Source organism: Tetrahymena thermophila (assembly GCF_000189635.1).
Source record: "Tetrahymena thermophila SB210 genomic scaffold scf_8254449, whole genome shotgun sequence".
In the NCBI taxonomy this organism is placed as follows: domain Eukaryota; phylum Ciliophora; class Oligohymenophorea; order Hymenostomatida; family Tetrahymenidae; genus Tetrahymena; species Tetrahymena thermophila.
In genome coordinates, this window is record NW_002476228.1 from 1 (window position 1) to 22,626 (window position 22,626).

At 23.8% G+C, this 22,626-nt stretch overlaps 8 protein-coding genes across 8 annotated transcripts; 5 read left to right on the forward strand and 3 right to left on the reverse strand. All coding sequences in view use genetic code 6, as the record gives it.

The window, feature by feature from the left end:
* Nucleotides 1-453: 453 nt before the first annotated feature.
* On the forward strand, nt 454-2,419 carry TTHERM_000773078 (serine carboxypeptidase S28 family protein; the record flags this gene model as incomplete). The annotated part of the gene is made up of 3 exons (XM_012799582.1): nt 454-997; nt 1,241-1,901; nt 1,967-2,419. Coding segments are annotated over 3 exons (1,530 nt in total), but the record flags the coding sequence as incomplete, so codon positions are not given.
* Nucleotides 2,420-3,008: 589 nt separating this feature from the next.
* Nucleotides 3,009-4,145, forward strand: TTHERM_000773079 (tubulin-tyrosine ligase family protein, putative; the record flags this gene model as incomplete). The annotated part of the gene is made up of 1 exon (XM_012799583.1): nt 3,009-4,145. The coding sequence occupies one exon, from the start codon at nt 3,009-3,011 to the stop codon at nt 4,143-4,145; it is 1,137 nt and encodes a 378-aa protein (XP_012655037.1).
* Nucleotides 4,146-4,475: 330 nt separating this feature from the next.
* Nucleotides 4,476-7,105, forward strand: TTHERM_00773080 (tubulin-tyrosine ligase family protein; the record flags this gene model as incomplete). The annotated part of the gene is made up of 10 exons (XM_001031561.2): nt 4,476-4,528; nt 4,644-4,833; nt 4,955-5,040; nt 5,097-5,211; nt 5,273-5,371; nt 5,422-5,602; nt 5,656-5,761; nt 5,820-5,993; nt 6,110-6,199; nt 6,253-7,105. The coding sequence occupies 10 exons, from the start codon at nt 4,476-4,478 to the stop codon at nt 7,103-7,105; spliced, it is 1,947 nt and encodes a 648-aa protein (XP_001031561.2).
* Nucleotides 7,106-8,943: 1,838 nt separating this feature from the next.
* Nucleotides 8,944-10,554, forward strand: TTHERM_00773100 (F-box protein; the record flags this gene model as incomplete). The annotated part of the gene is made up of 3 exons (XM_001031563.1): nt 8,944-9,543; nt 9,678-9,767; nt 9,865-10,554. 3 exons carry the CDS (start codon nt 8,944-8,946, stop codon nt 10,552-10,554), a joined length of 1,380 nt encoding a protein of 459 aa, XP_001031563.1.
* A 786-nt stretch (nt 10,555-11,340) lies between these two features.
* Nucleotides 11,341-13,376, reverse strand: TTHERM_00773110 (hypothetical protein; the record flags this gene model as incomplete). The annotated part of the gene is made up of 11 exons (XM_001031564.2): nt 11,341-11,374; nt 11,428-11,691; nt 11,812-12,022; nt 12,072-12,172; nt 12,225-12,301; nt 12,363-12,599; nt 12,668-12,748; nt 12,806-12,985; nt 13,043-13,092; nt 13,158-13,284; nt 13,350-13,376. The coding sequence occupies 11 exons, from the start codon at nt 13,374-13,376 to the stop codon at nt 11,341-11,343; spliced, it is 1,389 nt and encodes a 462-aa protein (XP_001031564.2).
* A 338-nt stretch (nt 13,377-13,714) lies between these two features.
* On the reverse strand, nt 13,715-18,676 carry TTHERM_00773120 (EF hand protein; the record flags this gene model as incomplete). The annotated part of the gene is made up of 14 exons (XM_001031565.1): nt 13,715-13,802; nt 13,858-13,902; nt 13,971-14,915; nt 14,967-15,309; nt 15,369-15,714; nt 15,771-16,105; nt 16,156-16,320; nt 16,378-16,506; nt 16,572-16,923; nt 16,988-17,716; nt 17,772-17,852; nt 17,941-18,434; nt 18,496-18,552; nt 18,610-18,676. 14 exons carry the CDS (start codon nt 18,674-18,676, stop codon nt 13,715-13,717), a joined length of 4,176 nt encoding a protein of 1,391 aa, XP_001031565.1.
* A 231-nt stretch (nt 18,677-18,907) lies between these two features.
* TTHERM_00773130 (MFS transporter) lies at nt 18,908-21,004 on the reverse strand. Its single transcript, XM_001031566.3, has 6 exons — nt 20,895-21,004; nt 20,616-20,814; nt 20,408-20,536; nt 20,167-20,316; nt 19,497-20,107; nt 18,908-19,434 (listed from the first exon to the last, which is right to left on the reverse strand). Exons 1-6 carry the CDS (start codon nt 20,985-20,987, stop codon nt 19,072-19,074), a joined length of 1,545 nt encoding a protein of 514 aa, XP_001031566.3. The 5' UTR covers nt 20,988-21,004; the 3' UTR covers nt 18,908-19,071.
* Nucleotides 21,005-21,632: 628 nt separating this feature from the next.
* TTHERM_000773133 (SPRY domain protein) lies at nt 21,633-22,490 on the forward strand (the record flags this gene model as incomplete). Its single annotated transcript, XM_012799584.1, has 1 exon — nt 21,633-22,490. The coding sequence occupies one exon, from the start codon at nt 21,633-21,635 to the stop codon at nt 22,488-22,490; it is 858 nt and encodes a 285-aa protein (XP_012655038.1).
* Between the last annotated feature and the right edge of the window lie 136 nt (nt 22,491-22,626).

Sequence of the window (22,626 nt, forward strand, 5' to 3'; positions counted from 1 at the left end):
CAACCCCAACCCCAACCCCAACCCCAACCCCAACCCCAACCCCAACCCCAACCCCAACCCCAACCCCAACCCCAACCCCAACCCCAACCCCAACCCCAACCCCAACCCCAACCCCAACCCCAACCCCAACCCCAACCCCAACCCCAACCCCAACCCCAACCCCAACCCCAACCCCAACCCCAACCCCAACCCCAACCCCAACCCCAACCCCAACCCCAACCCCAACCCCAACCCCAACCCCAACCCCAAATCTAATATAAAATTATCTTGATAAATGTTTAATTTTTCATAAACTAAATAATAATATTATTGAAGATGAAAAAATACAAAATTTGATTGCAATTTAATTTTATTAATTAATCAATTTAATTATAAAAGAAATAAATTAGTAAGAATGATAGATAATAAAACTCAAAAATCTTTTGTTCTTTTTGGATATTTTAATTAAATTTCTTTTATCAATATAACCTTATTTATTTTATATAAATATTAAGTAAAAGAAATATTAGTATTTTTAAAAATTGATCAAATGAAAGCTATTTTTATTTTAGCTATCACACTCAGTTTAGCTTTAGGCTAGAATGAATTCCAAACTACAATAGCTTAAGGAGTTACAATTACTTAATAAGAATGGAGATTTAATTAAATTTTAGACCATCTCCATCCACAATCGTAAGATGTTATTTGGTAATAAAGATTTTGCACATTCTCTCAATATTGGAACCCTCTTAATGGTACTGTTTTTATTTCAATTGGAGGAGAAAGTTAAATGAAAGGTATTTCACCTGGAAGAGGTTGGCTTGTGTAATTAGCTTAAACTTACAATGCTTTAGTTATTTCTTTAGAGCATAGATTCTATGGTGTCTCTTAACCTTTCCCTTAAAGTGATACTGTTGATTCCTTTTCAACTTAAAATTTAAAATATCTCACTCACGATTAAGCTCTTGCTGATACTGCTTATTTCATTAGCTAAGTCAAAAAGAATCTTTTTGCTGATGTAATCATTATTTTTATTTGCTATCATTTTCATTTAAATAATAACAAATGCACAAAAATGAAGCTCTGTGTATATAATTATAAATCATATCAAAACTTTTTATTATGAGGGTTAAAAAATATTACAAAAAAAAGATATTTATTGAATAGATAAATAAATTAATAAAGCTTTTATTAAATTGAATTTAAAAAATTTTATTTTATTTTTTAAAAATAAATAAACAAATTAACAATTATATAATAGAATTCTTTCAAAGTAAGTGAAATGAATCCTTTTATCACTGTTGGTGGATCATATCCAGGTGCTTTAAGTGCTTGGTTCAGATACAAATATCCCCATTTAACTGTAGGCGCTCTTGCTTCTAGTGCTGTCGTGAATGCTATCGAGGATTTCTGGTAATATGATAATTAGATCTATGTGAGCACCTTAAAGTCTGGTCAATAATGCCCATAAAATATTTAATCTTTTATTTAATCAATTTAAGATGAAGTCAGCAATCCTAATACTTAGGCAGCTCTTTTAAAATAATTTTAATCTGAAAAACTTTCTGTTGATGAATTTTTGTTCTTCATTCCTGATAATTTAGCTTCTTTTGTATAGTATGGATAAAGAACTGATCTTTGCAACATTTTCAATACTGCAGACTACGCAACTTAAAAAGCAAACTTGATTGGTTACTGGACTCAGAATAATAACTTCCCTAATGCAACAATATATTCTTAAAACTTCCTCAATAGTCCTAAGAAAACATAAGATTCTGATAATATGCGTTAATGGTTATATTAATATTGTTCTTATTTTGGCTGGTTATAAACTCCTAGTTAGTAAGCTGGATAAGCTATGAGAAGTAGCACTAATTCAATTAGCTTTTTCGAAGGATAATGCACTCAAGCATTTGGACCTAGTAAATTTAATTATTTTTTATTTAAGCTCTTAATTAATTTCAATGTTATTTTATTTAATTTTTAGTTTATGTTCCTAAACCAGACGAGGTTAATGGATTTTATGGTGGATTGAACTTATTAGCCACTAATATTATTTTTACTAATGGAAGCGAAGATCCTTGGTAATGGGCTTCTCTTACTAAAAGTAAAAATGGTATGATTGCTATCGTCAGCGATTGTGATAACTGTGCTCACGGAGTAGAATTATCTTATCCTAAAGCATCTGATTCTTAAGCACTCTAAAATACCAGAACTACCATATAGCAAAATTTCGACAAATGGATTTCAGATTTTAGAGCTCAATATGTTTTCTCTTATGTTTAATCTTAATTAAAGAAAATCAATTAATGAGATATTATTTCTAAGAATCTAAAAAAAATAAAATCATAATAAAATATAAAATTAATTATGTCTTTTAAAATAATTTATGTTTGTTTGCAAATAATATTAATTTTTAACAATAGAATGTTGGAAATATAAAAATTAATTAATTTTATCTAATTCTTAATAGCTTTGTTAAATTATTATAAAAATAAATTGTTTTTTTATTGATTGGTAAATAAAATTAAATATTTGGTTTATTCTGAAATTTTCATAAGAAATTACTCATTTTATTAATTAAAGGATAAAAAAGAAAATAATAATTAGATAAAGTAGATATGAGATTGATAATAAAATAATCTTTAAAATATTTATTCTGTTAGGGATCAAGATAAAATGCATAGTTAGTTAATGTTACAGCATAATAGACAGAGCTGATACTCAACAAAATGAAAAAATATAAAGATTTTAATGATAGATTTGGAGTTCTAAATATGCAGAGTAAGGAGAAGCTTCTCGATTTATTTAATTCTAGAAGATAGAAGCTTACTTTAAATGAGTAAATAAAAATAATGCTCCGAATAAGTGAGCTTGATTAAGGAAAATCCTATAAAAGTATTTATGGCATAGATAGTATAATACAAAAAATTTAACAGAGAATATAAAAATTAGACTTTGAAGAAGATATTTATTTAGGATGCTTGACTGAGAGTTTGTAGAACTTAGGTTACTATTAGAATTAGGAAATGTGGATACTTTTATGTGATTCAATCTTACACGATAGATTTGAGATTTAGGGAACTTAGGTGTATAAAATTTTGAAGGGGGTTTCTTTTATAAAATCTTAAGTTAAGGAAGAGTATAAAATAGAATTGATAAAGAAGACTTTAATAAAATTAAGAGATATCATGTCAATTGTTATCCTTGATTAGTAATACCAGTATAAACTTGAATAGCTTGACGAGATAGCTAATATATATTTGAAAGAAAACATGCTTAACGAACAGTTTATTAAACTAATTGATTTTGGATTTTATTAAATTATAAACATTATAAAGGATAAAACAACCACTTTAAGTGATTAAGACTTGTCTCATATTATCAACATAAATTTTATATTTTCAATAAATTCTTACTACAGCTAGACTGTGAATAATTTTTTATAAAATTTAGATTTTTAAAGATTGTTTGATTAAAATCTTATAAAAATGATGGCAATAGCTATTTTTTTGAAATCTTAAAATTAGCTCTCTCTAAATCTAGATAATTTAATAGAAAGTAAATTGTAGAATTACGATTTTAATTCACTTAGTTTATCGGACCTTAACATATTACTATAGAGTTTAAGTTAGCTTGATGTATAAAATACAGAATAAATAATTGAAATTATTGATTAATTGATATTGGAAAGTTCATACGAAAAAATTTAATTATTCACTCTAAATGATTTGAAAAATACTCAGATTATCAGGTAGTACAAAGATGACAAACTTAACAGATTCGCTATAATAGCATCTTAAAGTTTTATTTAAGTCGACGATGTAATAGATTTTTTAGAATATATAAATCAGCAAAATATAGAGCATCTTTTTAAAGAGCTCTACAATGTTTTACCTCAATTTCTTGCTTAAAACTGCAATTTATATAATTGGGAATAGCAATGTTTACTTTACTATTTTATGAGAAAAGATTAGCATCTAATGGATGACTTTCATTACTAAAATGGATTTTTAAATGTGCTCAAAGAGTATATAAAATTATATTATGCTTAAAGGAGTTCTACTTAAAAGTATGTGTAGCCACTTCCTTTAAGCTCTAATTTTTACAAAATTTTAAGTGTAATAGATTTAGCTGAGTTATTCTCAGACTCTCACTATAGCTGAAGGAGCATTTTTTGACTAAAAAATATTTTTGAGGAATTAATTTTTAATGTTAAATTAAATTTTTAAAAAATATATTAGAATTCAATAATATTTATTTAAACTAATTTGTTAAAAACTTTGCAAAAAGAAAATAGTTGTTTGATATAGAAAAGTCTTTGTTTCTTATTCATTATCCGTTCGTTGTCTTATTATAATTAAATATAAACAAATTACAAACATTCTTTGAATTATAAAAAAATTAATTAATTTTCTAAAAAGTTTGTAATTTAATTAAAAATTTTAACTTCATAACATAAAAGCAAGAATATCAGTTGATTTTTATAGAGCGAAATGTCAGAATATTTTAGGAAATACATTAAAAAGGAGCATTATCCTGTTCATCCGTAAGCAGCTTTATTATTAAAATTATGTAGATAAGCAGATAAAATATTTTAAGTTTTATTTGCGATTAAGTGCAATTAACTTTATGCTTTATTAATTTTTCTATATCTCAATTAGGTCTAGCATTAAGTTTAAAACTACTTTCAAAAATTGCATTTTAGAATCCATGAAAAGAAGGTAATGGAAAGAAGCAGAGTTCGATGATTGGGATTTAAATTGGGCTGAAAAGGAATGGATTTTAGATGTTATGGATCATGCTCACGTTTCTTCAAACCAGAGAGTCAATCACTATAGAAATTTTTCAGAAGTAAAGCCATTAATTAATTAGTTAGTTTATTATTGCAGTTTCAACGTCAACTGAAATGAAAGAAAATTTATACTTTAATTGTAAAAAAAGCATAAATATTAATGAAATATTTTAAAAATAGCTTTGTAGAAAGGATTTGCTGATCAAAAATATTAAGAAATACAAGAAGACGTTAGAAAAAGAAAATAAATTGGAAGAAGCGGCATTGTATTCAATTTAACAATTGTTAGGATTACTTTTTAAAATTCAATTTTTTTTAACAGATACAATTTTACTCCTTTGACATATAACTTGCCAAGTGAATATTCTATTTTTTGTGAAGAATTCAAGAAAGTAAATTCTATGAGTGATTCCAAGCAACTTTGGATTATGAAGCCTGTAATATTTTATCAAATAAACATAAAAAAAATATATAAGCAATATTTCTTTATAAATTAAGATAGGAAAAGCATAAGGAAAGGGTATTTTCTTATTTAGAAATATAAAAGAAATCGGAAACTGGAAGAACACATATCGATATAATCCTGATAACCCTTAAGTAATTGTTATACTCAAATTTAATTTAAAAACTAAGTATTTATTTTATAGGCTGATCCATATGTAGTGTAAAAGTATATAGCAGATCCTCTTTTGATAGGTGGAAAAAAATTTGATATGAGAATATATGCTTTGTGCGTTTCTTACTAACCTCTTACTGTATACCTTTACAGAACAGGTTTTGCAAGATTTACTCATCACAGATACGATTTAGAGGATATTAGCAATGCATGTAAACATAAAATTAAACCAAATATTGAACTAAATAATATCAAATTTTAATAGATGTACATTTAACAAATGTTGCCATTTAGAAAACATCAGAAAACTATGACGAAAAACTTGGTGGAAAATGGTTACTTCAAACATTAAAATTATATTTGATTTCTAAGTAAAAAATAATTTAATTGATTTTCACAAAAATAATTTTCATTCATAAAACTTTATAGATATGGATAAGAAAAAGTAAGTGAGGCTTTTTATTAAATTCAGTAAATAATCATAAAGGCTTTATAGGCTGTTTAAAAAGTTATGATTAACGATAAAAGATGCTTTGAGCTATATGGATTTGATATTCTCTTTGATGCATAGCTTAAGCCATGGCTGCTAGAAGTTAATGCAAGGTAATTTTTTCATTTTTATAATGCAAACATTTTTTTTATTATTAAAAATCATTTTTTATTTCTAAAAAAAAACCCTTTTTTCAGTTGAAAATATTTTTTGTTTTAAAAATAAATAGTCCTTCAATGACAGCAAATACACAAGTTGATAGCGAATTAAAAATAAGTGTCCTAGATGATACTTTTACAATAATCGATATTGAAAGAATGTATAAAATTAAAAAAGCTTAGCATTTTCATAAAATTTTTTATTCATAAACAGTTTAACAGGTTAAGAAGAATAAATAGGAGGATTTGATTTGATTTTTAAAGGGAATTAAATCAAGCTACCTTAAAATAGTACTTACAGCAGTTTGCTTGGATGCTACAATAATAGAAATCAGTAGTTAAAAAAACTTGCTAAGAGTACTGCTATTAGATTAGCACAGTAATATGCAGAGCAATAATAATAGCAATAGTAATAGCAACAACTATTGCTTTAACAACAAAAGCAGAATGATTTGAATAAATAGAGAAGTAGTTCTAAAGGCCCTCAGTAAAATTTCAATTAAACTTTTAAGAATAACTAGCCAATAAAATCTGGTTATTCGAGATATAATGCAGCAAAAGCAGGTCCTAATAAGCTTATAAAGAAAGTGGTGTTGAACCAAGGTGGATCAAGTACTCCTCTTCAATCTTAACAAGGTCAGTAAAATTTGTTGTAACCTCAATAATAGCCTTCCAGTTAAATTATAAGTAACACTGGTGGCGTAAAGATTGGATAAAACTAAAATAATAATATTAATAACACTACAAATACTAGTTAATTATCTTCTTAAGCATCTTAATAATCAACTTCTTAGTCTTCTTAATAATCTTCTTCGCAAAATTAAATTAATTAGGTACGCAAGTAAACACAACCACAGTAACCGAATATTCCAAAGCAAGTCAATTCACAATTAAATCCAAACAGCGGATAGATGATGATGATGGTTAATCCTACTAACAATATGAATATTAATTAGAAGCTGAACCAATACAATGATGATAAAAACAACGATAAATTCTAAAGATATTTCAAAGAAGAAGAAAAGTATATGGAACTCTTAAAAGGACAGCACCGTGACGAAGAATGACGATCTAACTGATCTTTGGATATCCAAAATCATACATACATTATGATTCATCTTTACCATTCATCTTACCAATCAGCAATTACCAACTTCACTTCCTATCAAGCTATAAAATATATTAACAAAATAAATTCTACCATAAATTAAACCGCTAATCTACCATTTAATTAATTAAATAAATAAATAAACATAAAAGAAAAACGAAATTGAATCTTAATAAATAAAATAAGCTTTTATATGACCAAATATTCACAATATTCTTTCAATAATTTTCTTTCTTCTTTCTTTACCTCTAACCATTTTCATAACATCTTGTAATATTTAATTATTTAAGATAGATACTTCTTGCTTGCTTGCTTACTTACTTTCTTGCTTATTTATTTAATCGCTTGCTTACTTGTAATAAATCACAAATACTTACTCATAGTATTAGTATTTATTTAATTAGAATAATAATCTTAATTAGTTAATTAATTAACTCATATTATATTATAATTTTACTTTCAAATAATTATGAAAGTTATTTCAAATGTTATTATTATTATTATTATTATTATGTATCATGCATATATTATTATCTATTTGTAATATGCTAAAGAAATTCTTTATCGATTATAAAAATTATTAAAATATTTCTGTTTTTAATTAATATAGATTCTAATTATAGTTTCTTTATTTTTATTTATTTTTTCATAATTTTCTATTTTATTTTTTATAAAAAGTAATAAAAATTAAAGAAGTATTTACTTACTTCCAAATTTTTACTAATCAAATTTATTTTTGATTTAACAAAAAAAAATAGAGCTTAAGATATCTTTCCTAGATCAGATAGGTTATTCTACCTATTTCAGAGAAGATTTAAGAACATAATTATTAAAACGAGCTCAGCCCTTCTTTTAAAATATTTGAATCACTTTATATCTAAAAATAAATTTATTTTATTTTTATTAAGAACAGTTTTATTTTTAAATGTTTCATAAAAAATATAATAACTTATGGAAAATTCAGTTAAACTATTCTTTAAATAATAAATACAACAAATATAAATTCTTCTATATTTCTATTTATTAAGTATTTTTAAAAATACTTTGATTTAATTAGTTGTTTGAATCTTATTCAAATTAAAAAACTTTGAAACTTTTAAAAATTTTTGGTAAGAATAATTAACTTAAAAATTTTATTTTGTGTTTAATTTGCAAATTTTGTTGAATCTTTTTTTTTTTAAGCTTTCTATAACAAAAGTTAATATAAAGAGTATAAAAAATAGAAAGAGCTGGTAGATTAAACAAAAATTATAGATGCTTTAACTTTGTATAAAAAATACAAAAATAGAATATGCATTTTATTTATTATAATTGTGGTTAAATAGCTTCTTATTTTAGTTGATTTCATAACAAATTTAAGGGTGACAAACAAAAAAATTTTTGATTGACTTAGTTTTACTTAAGAGCTTTAATGAATGTCATCCTCAGAAAATATAAAATTTGAGAAAATAGATAATAGGTTCAAGAATAGATTGATTAATATTGATAAAATATCAATGATAACAAAGAAAGAAACAACTGGTTATTTATGAATTTATTAAGAATTAGATAGTGTTTTTTATTAGTAATTAAATTCCAAACAAAAAAAAACAAAAAGAAAATAAATATCATATAATTCAATAATTTGTTAAAGACTTTAGTATCTATCTATCTAACTAATAACGATTAACAAAGTTCGCAAAGCCTACTTATTGCATAAATAATATAATTTAACGAACTCCTACTCACTTCCTACAACTCTTTATACAATAACAAATATAAATTATACAATCTTAACTACTTTATCTAAAAATTTAAATGGAATTAGAATTTGACCTTTGTGATTAACCATCCACCTACTCAGATATTTTTGAACATCCTTTACAAGAATATGTATGGAAGAGAATATTAATTGAAGAATAGCCAATAGAAGTTTTGTTGAACATAATGAAATTTTTGGATTTGAGAGACATATTTTGTGTTTTAAATCACACAAGCAGAGAATTTTACAAATTAATATCCAAAAATAACCAATTCAGAAGCAACCTTATAAAAATGATTTTTAAGAGAAGTACTGGTTTTTCTTTACCTTTTAGTTCTAACTTATCTGAAGAAAAAATTATCAAAACTCTCTTAATTCCTTCTTAAATAAATAACCCAATTGCTTTTTATGGATATGCAAGTAACGGAGGATTTGACTAGCTTCATGAATATTGGGTTGACACTGCTTTTATAAAAGGGCTTTGGTCTATATGCTCAAAGCTTGGAATTAAAAATGTGAATATTGCTGGTTCAACACTTAGCGATAGTAAGAATATATACTCAACCTATCTGAAAAACTTCAAGTCTATTGATGATATGGTTTGCAGTATTAGCAACTATATAAAATTCAACTTCAATGGAGATGCTTTTTCATTTGTAAATATTTTTTTTAATAACATTTTATCAAGAATATTTTACTTTCAAAATATCCATTTTAAAGCTTTTATTCACCTAATCTATATATTTATTTATCCTTTTCAGAAAAATTTCAATTATATTTTATTTAATAGAATTATATTAAGAGAATCTTTTACGGATTTAGTCTTGAAGAGTTTGAATAAGTTGACAAAATGTATAGAGTATCTTGCATGAATTAAAATGTAATTAATTAATTTATTAATTAATTATTTTAATTTTTATTTAAATTATTTATTTTTTTTTTCTGAAATTTTTATTAATTTTACTAATAAAATAAAGTAATTTAGAGCTAATCATGAGTAAATGAAAGGACTGCTAAAAATTGCAATTGACCTTTATTAAAAAACTAGCTTGTGTAAACAAATAAATCTTTCAGTTCATGAAAACTATATTGAAGACACATAAAACGTGCTTTGTAACGAGACTATCAATATACTCACAGGAGTTTAAATTAGCAGAGAAGGTTTTTTCTCATGTCCAGTAAAAACTTTGATGCTTTTTGGCAGTAATAAAAGAATAAAAGTTGAAAAAAATCCTGATTTAGATTACTTTAATGACATAGATAATGAATATACTTTAGAAAAAATCATTAATAAAAAGAATCTTAAAATAGTTGACACTAACATTAAAATATTTAAATCATAATCTAGATATTTTGATATTGAGTAAACTGAATTTAAATTTGCTGTTTTTTCTAATTAAAATGATGAATCAGAAAATTAAGAATTATAGGAAATGGAAAATGAAGATAAATAATAGCTATAGCCTATAGCTTGGGTTTAATACACAGCTGAATATATAGATTACATTTGCTTACAATTCAGAAGAATGAACTACTTTAACTGCAAGCATGTTGCTGTTAAATTAATTGACAGTGAAAATAGAATAAAAGAAAAAGATAAATACTCATCTACAAATATAGATTTTAATTACATTCAATTCAAGGGAATGCAAATAAAATTAAACTGATCAATCAATTATTGAAAAATTTAGCCTTTTAACAAATTTAATTCAAAATCTTCACAAAATTGTTTTAACAATAATTATATCAATTAAAACTAAACTAGCCTAAATAAGTTTTAAATAATTTAAAAAATAAACTAACCAACCAACCAACCAATCAACAAACTAACCAACCATTTTTTCAATTTTATTTATTTATTAAAAGTATATTATATATTAACTATTATTGTTTATTTATATTCTTTGAACTATAATTTATATTTTTTAGCTTACATTCTTAATCTAATAATCAAATTACACAATATGTAACTTAATTAAAGATAAGAAAATTAAGGATTGATTACCATTTTACTTGAAATATATATTTCTCTTGAAAATATTTAAAATTTACCTTTCCACTTAATTTGGTACTAAAAAATATAAAATAAAATGTAAATACGATTAGCCTTTTTGATTTTTGATTCAGAAAGTACTCAGTTAAAATACTGAGTTTTATGTTCAAAATATTTGAATGCTATTTATATTTTAAATAATTGAATAATTATTTATATCAGCTAAAATAGGTAAAAAAAAATATTTGTAAATTAATTTTGAATTTATTTTGTTAAATAAATAATACTATCATTAAATATTTTAATATTTTTATATTGAATGAACAATTCATACAAACTTTTAAATCTTTTAAAAATAAAAATAAATTAATAAATAAATAAACACATGTTTTAAATAATTAATTAATATTCATTGCTTTTATAAGCTAGTAAGATGATTAAAAATATTTATTTGAAATAATCACTGCCAAGTTATAATATTCACCCCTTAATAACTATTTTATATTCAATTTAAATAAATGTTTTTGAAGTTAATGAAATTTATTACTTATTTTTATATCTATGAGAGTAATTTATTTTGACTGGAGTGACATAATCATCATAAACAAAACACCTCTCTTACTACTTTTTAATATCTCCTATTACTGATTTATCAATTTAACCTGTCTATTTAAATTATTATACAACTTTTTCTTATAATTAATCGTATTTTTAGTTTTCGTTTTAATAAGGATTTTTTTTCACAGAAGGTACAAGCTAATTATTAACACTTTCTAATCCTGAATGGAAAAATTCACAACTCTTCATTTTTCTTATCATTTTAAATTAAATTTTTTCAATAAATTTTATAAACTATTTAAAATAGTTTGAATATATTTCAAATAAAAATATTGTATTTAATCGAATTTTATTATATATGATGCTATTTTACCTTAACCTATTTTTTTCTACTTCCTATTATTTTTATTTATTAATTCTGACATAATCTTCTTAAGAAGTATGCCAAGTAATTATATTTCCATTGTCTCTTGCATTTTCACAAAACTATCCATTTCCTAAAGTTCTTAATTTTACTATACCATTGCTACTAAATATAGCTTTATTCTCATCATCTTAAGTGTTTTTGATCTTTGGCTTGATATCTTATTTTAAAGATTATTATAAATATATTTTAAATTATTATATAAATACTATCTGCTTCATTAAAAGGCTTAAAAAGTGATGAAGTGTTCTCTACAAATTATTTAGGATTCTTTGCTGGTGAATATTTAATGCTAGATAAGTCTTATTATCTAGACAAATTAATATTTTTAATTTGACTGAATTTAAAACTCAAAAAATTACTAAAACTAATGCAATATTTTATTCTTAATATAAGTTGATTCTATATTTTATTCAGCTCTTACTTTAGAATCTTTAATCTATTTATATTTATCAAATTAAATAAAACTTACATTTTTTAAAAAATAAATAAACACTTACTTCTTTTAAGTCTAATTCATATCTTTACAAATCTTTCAATAGTTCTTCTTTATTTTATAGTCCCTTAGAGAATTAATCTACTTTATTTAAAGCATCAAACCTTACAGGAGACTAATATTTCTTTAGATATTCTTTATAATCATCTATTTTTTTCTGCTCGTAATCATCTACTCTTAATTCACCTTTCTGCTTTTCCTAAGATCTTCTATATTACCAAAGATTTTAAGAATGTTATACCTTGTATTATAAAATTTTTATTTAAAATTAAATAAATAAATAATTAAGCATTTAAATTTTTAAAGTACCTGTGCTTCATTTTACTTTTAGAAATATTCTTAATTGGTTGTAATAGGCTAGTTAGATTTAGTATAATCTTTTTCACAGATCTATATTCAAGAATTATAAAACATTTTTAAATTGCTAAAATGAAAATCTTTGATTACTTTAATTAGTGATTTATAATTAAACTCATTGTTTCTTATCATTCTATCAAGATCATCATCATTCAATTTAATATATAATTTATGCTTCAATTCATTTTTTAGTTAGACTTCATCTATTTCCTTTGTGTTATACTTTTCATAAACGTTTCTCAACTCTTCTTATATTGCTTAATTGTGAACCTATTTTAAAGAGAAGTTAATTTCTTTTAACCAGCATATCTAAATAATGCTAATTACTCTTTTGGATTTTAATGGTTTATATGGCTTAGATTTTACTGATTAGGTAACTATAATTTATTACATATTTGACTATTTATTAAAACCAAAATATAATAAATTTTGTTTTTAATACCTGAGCTCTGAACACTCTTTACATCACTTACACTTCTATCATACAAAAAGCTAGATGAAAATTTTGATTAATTTGAACATTTTGATGTAGAAGACTTAGTATCCCATTTTACGGATTTACTTGGAAGCTTTATAGAGAATAAAGAAATATACTAAATAAGTATTGGTGATTATTTTAATATAAGGTTTTTACTTGATTTACTAGACTACTATGATACATATTTCTAATTTAAAAATTGTAATTATCCTGCTTTTTTAAATGATTATGAGTAATAGATATTATTTTTTAATTAAAGAATACAAAATTCTTGTACTGATTAATAATTTAAGACAGTTATTCTAATAAAAACCAATAAAAAATTAATTGCTATAATTATGAATAATAAAATTTTATTTAAAGATCTATTTATCTATGAGAAAGAAAGAAATAATTAATTTTTCAGTAAAAATATTTAATTGTAAAGAAAATAATAAATGAATGTTAATTAATATCTAAACCTAAAACAATATTATACATACAAATAATGAATGAAATAATTTATTTAAAACATAATTTAATCATTATTTAAATTTAATAGATTTTTAGAATCTAGATTGAGTAGTTCTATTAAATTCATCATCATCACCTCCAAGTCTTATAGCACTCCTTTATGGATTTAATTTAATAACTTTATTAATTTTCTAAAACAATAATAAATTACTTTTAAGGAGATATGTTACTCTAGTGTTATGAACTTCTTAATTACCTTTAATTAAAAGAAATAAAATATTTATAAAATTTTTGCTTTATATTAATTAGAAATTAGCTAGTTACTTAAGAGATTTTCTTATATTTATTGCATTTTTAAGATGCTCAACAAATTCTTTTAATGAAATTTATCCGTCTTTATCTTTGTCAAACGTCTAGAAAACAACATCCATATCTCTTCTTGTTAACTAAATTCCAAATTTATTTTTGAAGAAAGTGCTTAGCTCCTATCTTCCCAATGAATTATTTTTATCTTTATCAATCTGGTGGTGTAAATCGAATATCTTAAGCTTTTTATCAATCATGTATTTGAATATTTTTTCTTCTATATCGTGAATAATTTGATCATCCGAAACAACGGTACTCTAATTATAGCTTCCAAATTTGTCATCTACGTTTGCTCTTTCAAGTTTTGGGTATTTCTCATAGTATAAAATTCTGCTTGCGTTAGACTCCTTTTGTACATACTTCATAAACTCAATAAGGTCTAATGTATTGTTATTATTGACATCAAATGTTTTTAAGAATTTTCTAATCTCATCTGGTGTTGCTCTTAAACCATATCTTAATAACCATTACTACATTTCATTTGCATCAATTTCATCATTGTTATCTGAATCTATTTCAGAGAAAACATCAATAGCACTTCTTGTTCTCATTTCATTGATTATAATATCAGATACCATTTCTCTGATTGCTTCTATTCTAGATTAATCAAGGAGGGTTTCTGTATTCTTTTACAAGAATTCTTTAAGAGATTAATTGCTATTATCATACATTTAAATATTATTTTTGATAAACTACTCTTTCTGCATCTATTGTAAATTAAACAATTAGGCTTATTATTAATCTTCTTCATCCTTTCTGTTTACGTTCTTTTAAAGCAGATTAATTTCCTCTAAATACTAAATTCTCTGTTTATCTTCTATTAAATAGGGTCTCAATAAAGCCTCAAATGCATCTCTATTGAAAGGTTATCTCTATTTTTCATAGAAATAGATAACTTCATCCCTAGTTTTTTTTTTAATTGATAAAAATTAATTTATAAAAAAATAAAATTACCTAGAAAATTCAGTCATATTTAAAGTACCCAAGCAACTGCTAACAAATTCATTTTAATCTATAATTGAATCATTGTTACGATCAAAAATCATGAAACCATTACTTGTATTTAAATGTCTTTATTTTAATGCCTTTGCTAATTTTAGCACAAATTCTTTTTCCCACTGTTTAGCCATAAGATTTTCACCAATACGAGACTAAATTTCTAAATTATCTTAGTATTCATACCAGAATATTTTTGCATAAATTGTTCCTCTCTTCTCTTTCTTTTCGTCTTTGATAGGAATAACTGCATCAACAATTTGGTTTTTATTCAAACCATCTAGTTACACAGTAGCAACACCTAATTTTAAATTTTAAACATATATATATAAATCCCTATCAATTTTAATTTATATTTACCTAAACAATCATTGTTATCTTGTTATTCATTTGAAAAAGGCTATAGATCATCGAATACGTAGAACTAAAGTGGTATTTTAGAAATTTAATTTAAGAATTAAGAAACGTTTGTAATCTCGATTTTCTAATGGTGATCGTATATAGGTTATGAGCCTTATATAGACCTAGTATAGTAATCCTTGCCTTAGATGCTGTAATAAACAAATGTAGTAGATTTAGGGTCAAATCCTTGACCTTTTTCTATGGCAATAACTAATATTCTCTTTGTAGTATTGTCCTAATATCCTTCAAGCTCATCAAAAGGTTTGTTTTATTCATAAGCTATTTTTTACTTGTGCTCAAGTTCCTAGATTTAAAAATAAAAAAAAATAATTACTTTTAATTAAAAACAATTTATGTTACTTCTAACTTTTCTAGTTCATTGTTTTTACTTTCTATATAAAAGCGAATTTGGTTTGAAATTGGTCTTCTAACTCTTGCTTTAATACTAATTTCACCAGTAACAATACCATGGTGTGTTAAAGAAATGCTTTGATTGAGCACTGCTGAAATTTTGTCTTTCTTATTGTTCTTAAATAAGAAATCTAAATTAACATCAGCTTATCCAATTAATATAGCATCCTAGTGGTAAACTGAATATACTTCTATTCTAATAGAACCAGTTTCTAAATAATGTAAAAATGCTCCTTTAGTATTCACTTTGTAAGAACATTAGAAGTTGAAGTAGCAGCTTTTACCTGATTTTAATTAAAATTAAATTATTTTAGTAATTCCTACTTATTTTTACCTTCGCAAACAGGAGTTGTCTAAGTTTCATGATCATAGAAATCAATAGTAGAAAACACTAAAATATTATCATCTTCTGATATCCTTCCTTGTGTAGCTTTAGAAAGATTTTATCCATATATAGAGCATGTGCCTACCCACATATCGAAGAAATTTTAACCTTTACCTAAATAAAAAAATAAAAACATTAAATAAAATGCGCTTTCCTTAAAGAATAAATTACTTTCATCTATTTATGTATCTTCATCATCTGAAAACTCAGATACATTATCAGTATAATCCACGTTACCCTTTCTATGTAATTGAACATTTTAAAGATCTAACTCTTATTTCTACTCTCCTTATAAGAATCCTTTTTTAAAATTGATCTTTAATTTAAATACTGAAAATTAAATAATAATTAATCAAATTAATTACCTTTCATATCGGTTATTTCTGCAAGCTCTTAAGCCTTTTCCAGTAAAGCCTTATATTTAAGTTCCTAAGCTTCTTTTTCTACCAAGTAAATCTTTTCACGTTGTTAAGCAGTTTCAATTTAAATACGAAGCATAGCTTAAACCTTTTCTAAATGCACAGCTATTTCACCTTTTTCTATTTTTAGCTATTCTATTTCTTTGTTTAAACTTCTAATTTATTCTGTTTTATTCAATTCTTCTTCCTCATCTTCTTCTTCATCGCCATACTCATTTTTATCTCTCAACTCCCTTTCAAGATCTTTTGGTGTTTTTAGTTTGCTTTTATATGAATTCATCGTCAAAGTTCCTAAAGTCTTTTTAATTTTTTAATAATAACAAATTTCTTACTAGCATATTAAAAAAATATATATATCTAACCTTAAGATAAGTTGGATGATCAAGCTGTTACAGTTGTTAAAGAGGACCAAATTTGCTTGCCTAAGTAGTCAAATCTATTTTTAATGATTCATTTTCTTCTTTGAGATCTTCTAAATATTTTTTTGTATTATTTAACTCATCTTTCAATAGCTGAATCTCTCTCTTTTAATTGTCAACATTCCTAGTCAGTTACTCATTAACTGTATTTAATCTGACACTTTCTTCTTCCAATTCATGCATTCTTGCATATTTTTGAGCTTTTTCACCATGATCTTTAAAAAATGGTGAAGAAAGCAGCTCTTTAAGTCTAAGCTCTGTGTTATCTCTCTACTTTTTTAAATCAATAATCTACTTTTAATATTCGTCTGCACTTTCTGCACAAAGTTGCAAAGATCTATTTTCTTTTCCTAAGCTAACAATCTTATCGTTTGCTTATTTTAATTCTATTAATAATTGAGCGTTCTCTTATTTACAGGCCTTTAATTACTACTTTAAAGCTGACATATTCGAAACCAATTCGTCGTTTTTAGCTGCCATTCCTTACATTTTTGCATTTATTTCTCTTTACCCATTAAAATAAGCAGTGCTTTTTTCTGGATTAGCCATAGATGCTTGAAATTGAGATTAAGCTAATACTGATTTATGAAGGTTTTAATAAGTCTTCATTCTATCTTCACTTTCTTAAAGCTATTTTTTCAGCATATCAACAAGTTTAAGCAAGTCAGATACCTTTAAAAATATTAAAACTCTCATCTACATTAAAATAATAATTAAATTTTGTTACTTTTTTCCTATCTCTAGTTGCAACAGTTTCATTACCAATAGACTTCTATAATTTTTTATCTTTGTTTTTTGAAGCAACAACCTATATTCAATGAACAAAATAAATATTTTTAAGCTGAAAAATGTAATAAAATATTTGTAATTATAGTATTTATAATAATTTAAATTACAGATTTAGCCAATTATATTGCTTATAATTCTTTTTTAAGTTCGCTATTTTCCCTTTGCATTGTAAAATAAGCGTCTTAATAATTAACATTAGAGTCAGAAACTTTTTTATTCTTCATTTCAATATCTATGCTCTTTAATTTTGATTAAATCTCATCTACTTTTTTTGCTATTGTGGCTTGCTTATCAATCAACTTTTTACTCTAATCTTTTTACCCTAAAAATATATCTTCTTTTCTAGTTTAATTAGATCTATAAAACTCATAAGCTCTTTTATTTGAATTCTTCGCTCTCTCAGCATCTTTTTAACTTTATGATTTGTCAAATCTACTATTGCTATGCGCGTTCCTATTTGCCTTTTTTGAAATATTTTATTTGCTTTGCTTATTTTCATCTTCTGAATCTGATAGATCCTCCTTAATGTTATAGAGATCTTTTTTAGTTTCCTATTAACTCTTTTCTTCGTTTCTTATTGAGATTCTTTCATTACTTTCCACTATTAAAATTATTATAAACATCAAACCTCATCCATCAATCAATTAATTAAATATATTTACATTTCTAAAAGGACTTGTCTTTGTCTCCTTATTATGTTAGAGTAGCTTTTCTGATTTCTATATTGATTTAATGCATGAATTTAAAATTTAAAATATATAAGCTAATTAGGTTACTATTCTCTTAGATCATATTTGATAGCTAACTTAGCTAATTATCATTTATTGAAACATCTGAACTCATTTATAAAAATCAAATTATGAAGATATTCTTAATTAATATATTTTTTTTGAATTTTATAAAGTAATAAAATCAGAATTTAATTAATTAATCGTATTTAAATATTGAATTTCAATAGATATATTTTTGATTGATAAATATTTATTAAAGTTGTTTTCCAGTCAAATTTTATATTTAAATTAATATTATTGATTGATAAAGAATACTAACTAAATAAACTTTTTATTAATAATTGAAACTATTTCATATATTTGATAGATAGATAGATAGATAGATATAAATAAATATACAATAAAATTATAAAATTGAATAAATGAAAATAATTAAATCTATTTTAAATATGCTTATTAATAAAATTTTATAAATAAATTATTTATTATTAGATTGTTGAAATAATTTCATTATTATTCAACTTCATTTTGTTGTTAATTCTCTTCTTTAACTTTTGGTTTTTCGAGTTTACCAAAGTTAGCTTTTTTATCAACAAGGAATATGACAAATGCTATTATACTAGTAGTAAATCCAAAAATACTCAATATTATTTATGAATACCAATATGTACCTAATTGACTCCTCATATACCCAAATATAGCAGTTAAAGCTGCAAGCCCTCCAAATTTACCAGTCATTACCAATCCATATGCACTAGCAGCAATTTCTTTTTTGACAATATAGGAAACTTAGCTCCAATATGAACTCATAAAAGTAGAAAAGCTTAAACTCATCATTATAATTGGAATGTAAGGATTAAGGTTGAAAACCTGAATTTATTTAAATATTTATATATAGATTTGTATTCTAAAAATTAAAAATTCATTATTACCATTAAATTTGCTGAGCCTGATAGAAGTCCAGCAACTATAGAAGCCTTGCTTCTGTGCCCAAACTTATCTAACATATATCCTATCGTTGGACCTAATGGTAAAACTAAATACCAAAGCATAGAAGCTGCTAATGAACTCTTTTAATTACTGTCACTGTCTCCATTATATTAATTTTCACTAAAAATGGTTGTTGAATTACCAAAAAATGGGAGTATACTCCAAAGACTAAGAACAGTATATGAAAGTACTAGCCAATAAAGCGTAGGTAACTATTTTATATTTATAAAAAGCTAAGTTAAAGATGTATCTTTCTTTGTTTGCTAGCTCTCAATTTCTTTAAAATCTCCTTACTAATTTTTTTTTATGTCTTATTCAATATAATAATCTAAAAGTGCAAGTAATATAGAACTAATAAAAGAAAATGAGCAAGTGATAATTGCAATCCAAATAGCAACACTACCACTAGCATAATCTATTATAGTTGGAGTAATTGAAACATTCAAACTATCAAAAAAGTTAGCCAGACCCAATAAAACAGACATAATTACTGATAAATATCCACCAAAAAAATAAAAACTTATAAAATAGCTTAATAATGAAAATATAGATCCTATTTAATCAGATAAAAAAGTAAATTTAATAAAAATTTTAATAAAAAATAAAAGTTACCTAAACAAATACCAATTGTTGCTCTACCTGCAATCATTAATCCAAATATAATCTATTAATATCCTATGTAAAAAATAAAAGACCCAATAAGAGCACAAGAAGTTAAAAATACTAGAACCTTTCTGCTTCCAATTTTATCAGCAACAAAACCTAATATTAATAATATTTTTAATTAAATTCTAAATATAGATGAATAATAATTATTTATAATATATCAAGAAAGCTAAATATTATTAAATACCAGAAAAAAAAGGAAGTACTATATTTGGCCAAGAAAAACAACCATATAAAATATTGTAGTAAACTTCAAATTAATCATCGTCTATATTTAGCTTTTCTTTAAAGCGATCTCTAACATTATCGTGGATAGCTATTAATATATAATGTTTTTAAATTATGTCTTTACATTTATTATCAAATTAAATTAATAATTTTTATGTAATATTTACGAACTGGTTGATCAAAACAATAATAAACCCCAACAATGGTTGCTCCACTTAAAAAAGCTATAAACATCTTTAATCTGTGAGTACTTTTCTATGTTTAAGATTTTTAATTTTTATTTTTATCTAAGAGCTATGCGTCATCCGAATAGTTAGATTATTCTTCCATTTTTTATGATTAGTTTTTAGTTTTTTGTAAATAAAGCTTTTTTTAATTTTAATATTAGAAAAGATTGGAATGACAATAAATATCAATTTATTTGCTTATTTCAAATTAATTTTTACTATATCTATTGGTTAATTATTATTTTTTTCCATTTCAAATTCGTTCAACCTTGATTAGTAAAATCTACTTTCATTTTATCCATTATTTTCCATGACTAATTAATTTTATCGTTAATAATTCTTTTTTGTGTAATCTTAATACAATTAAATATTTTTTTATTATTTAATATTTCTATTTATTAACTTTCTCAACTTTTAATAAAAGAAATTAATTATTGTTGAAATTTTAAACATAGCTTATTTCAAATTAATTTTTGCATTATTTATTGGTTTATTTTTTTTTTTTTCCATTTCAAATTCGCTTATCCTTGATTAGTAAAATCTACTTTCATTTAGGCCATTATTTTCTATGGCTAATAAATTTAATCGTTAAGAATTCTTTTTTGAGTAATCTTAAAACAATTAAAAATTTTTTAACTTTTTAATATTTCTATATATAACTTTCTCTGAATTTATAATAAAAGAAATTAATTATTGTTGAAATTTTTTGATATAAGAAAGACTTCTAATATGATTAAAAAATTTTACCTAAAAAAAACAGAAATGAATCGAAAATTAAATTTATTTTAAATTTGAAAAAATAATAATAAATTTATATAATATAATGTCTAATAAAAATTTTAATCTCAAATTCAATAAACTTTATTAATTTTTTTTTTTTTTGCTTTAAGCTAAGCACAATTGGATATAACTAATAGAAAGTTTTTATTATTAATAATTATTTCTCAAATTTTAGGAATGAAATTGTCAGAAACACTTAAAAGTAAATGGATAGAATAAACAAACTAGTTTGAGGCTCTAGGTCAAAGAGGCTGGTGCAGCATTTTTGCTGAACTTCCAGTATATGAAGGATTATATTATAGTGAAATAACAGTACTTGAGCCTAAATTGCCTCTCCCATTTGAAAATGTTGTTCCTCATGTTAGAATAGGAATAGGTACAAAGGAAAGTAATGTAGAATTACCCATTGGTGCAGAAGAAATATCTTACTGCTATAGGGATAGAGATGGAAATAAACTTACGTAAGGAAAAGCAGAATAATATGGCGAAAAATATGGAGTAGGTGATGTAATTGGTATTTTAGTTTATCTTCAACCACCTAAACCCAAATTAAAGCTAAAAAAAGAAAACTAAGAAAAAGAAAATGAAATGTAGATAGAATATAATTTAAATTTTAATTCGCAATAAATGATTAGTAATTAATCAATTTAGTCATATCAAAAAATATTTAATGCAAACTAAGGCTAGGTAGATTAGAATAATAATAACCGCTGTTCGATTAGCAATAATCTTTAAGAAGTTTTAATGAACCAATAAAACTCTATTTTAATTTAAGATTAAGATTTAAACTAAGAAAGTTTTGTTTACTTTTTTAAAAACGGCGTGAACCAGGGAAAAGCTTTTAAAAACATTAAAGAAGGATTCTATTATGTAGGAGCATCTCTTTACATGAATGCCAGAGTTAAGTTTAATTTTGGACCTGATTTTGCTTATCAGGTTAATTTAGAAAACGAAGGAATATTATTAGATGAAGATATAGTATTAAATCCTTACGATCAGATATCAAAAATATAAATCCCATATAATGATATTTGAACCTAAAAATTTATATAAATTAAATAAAATATTTTTCCTTTGCATTTGTTTATATTTTTTGAAAAGCTTACATATAGTTTATTTGAGTTTTTTAAGAGAAATAAAATATATTTGTATTTTCTATAAAAATATTTAG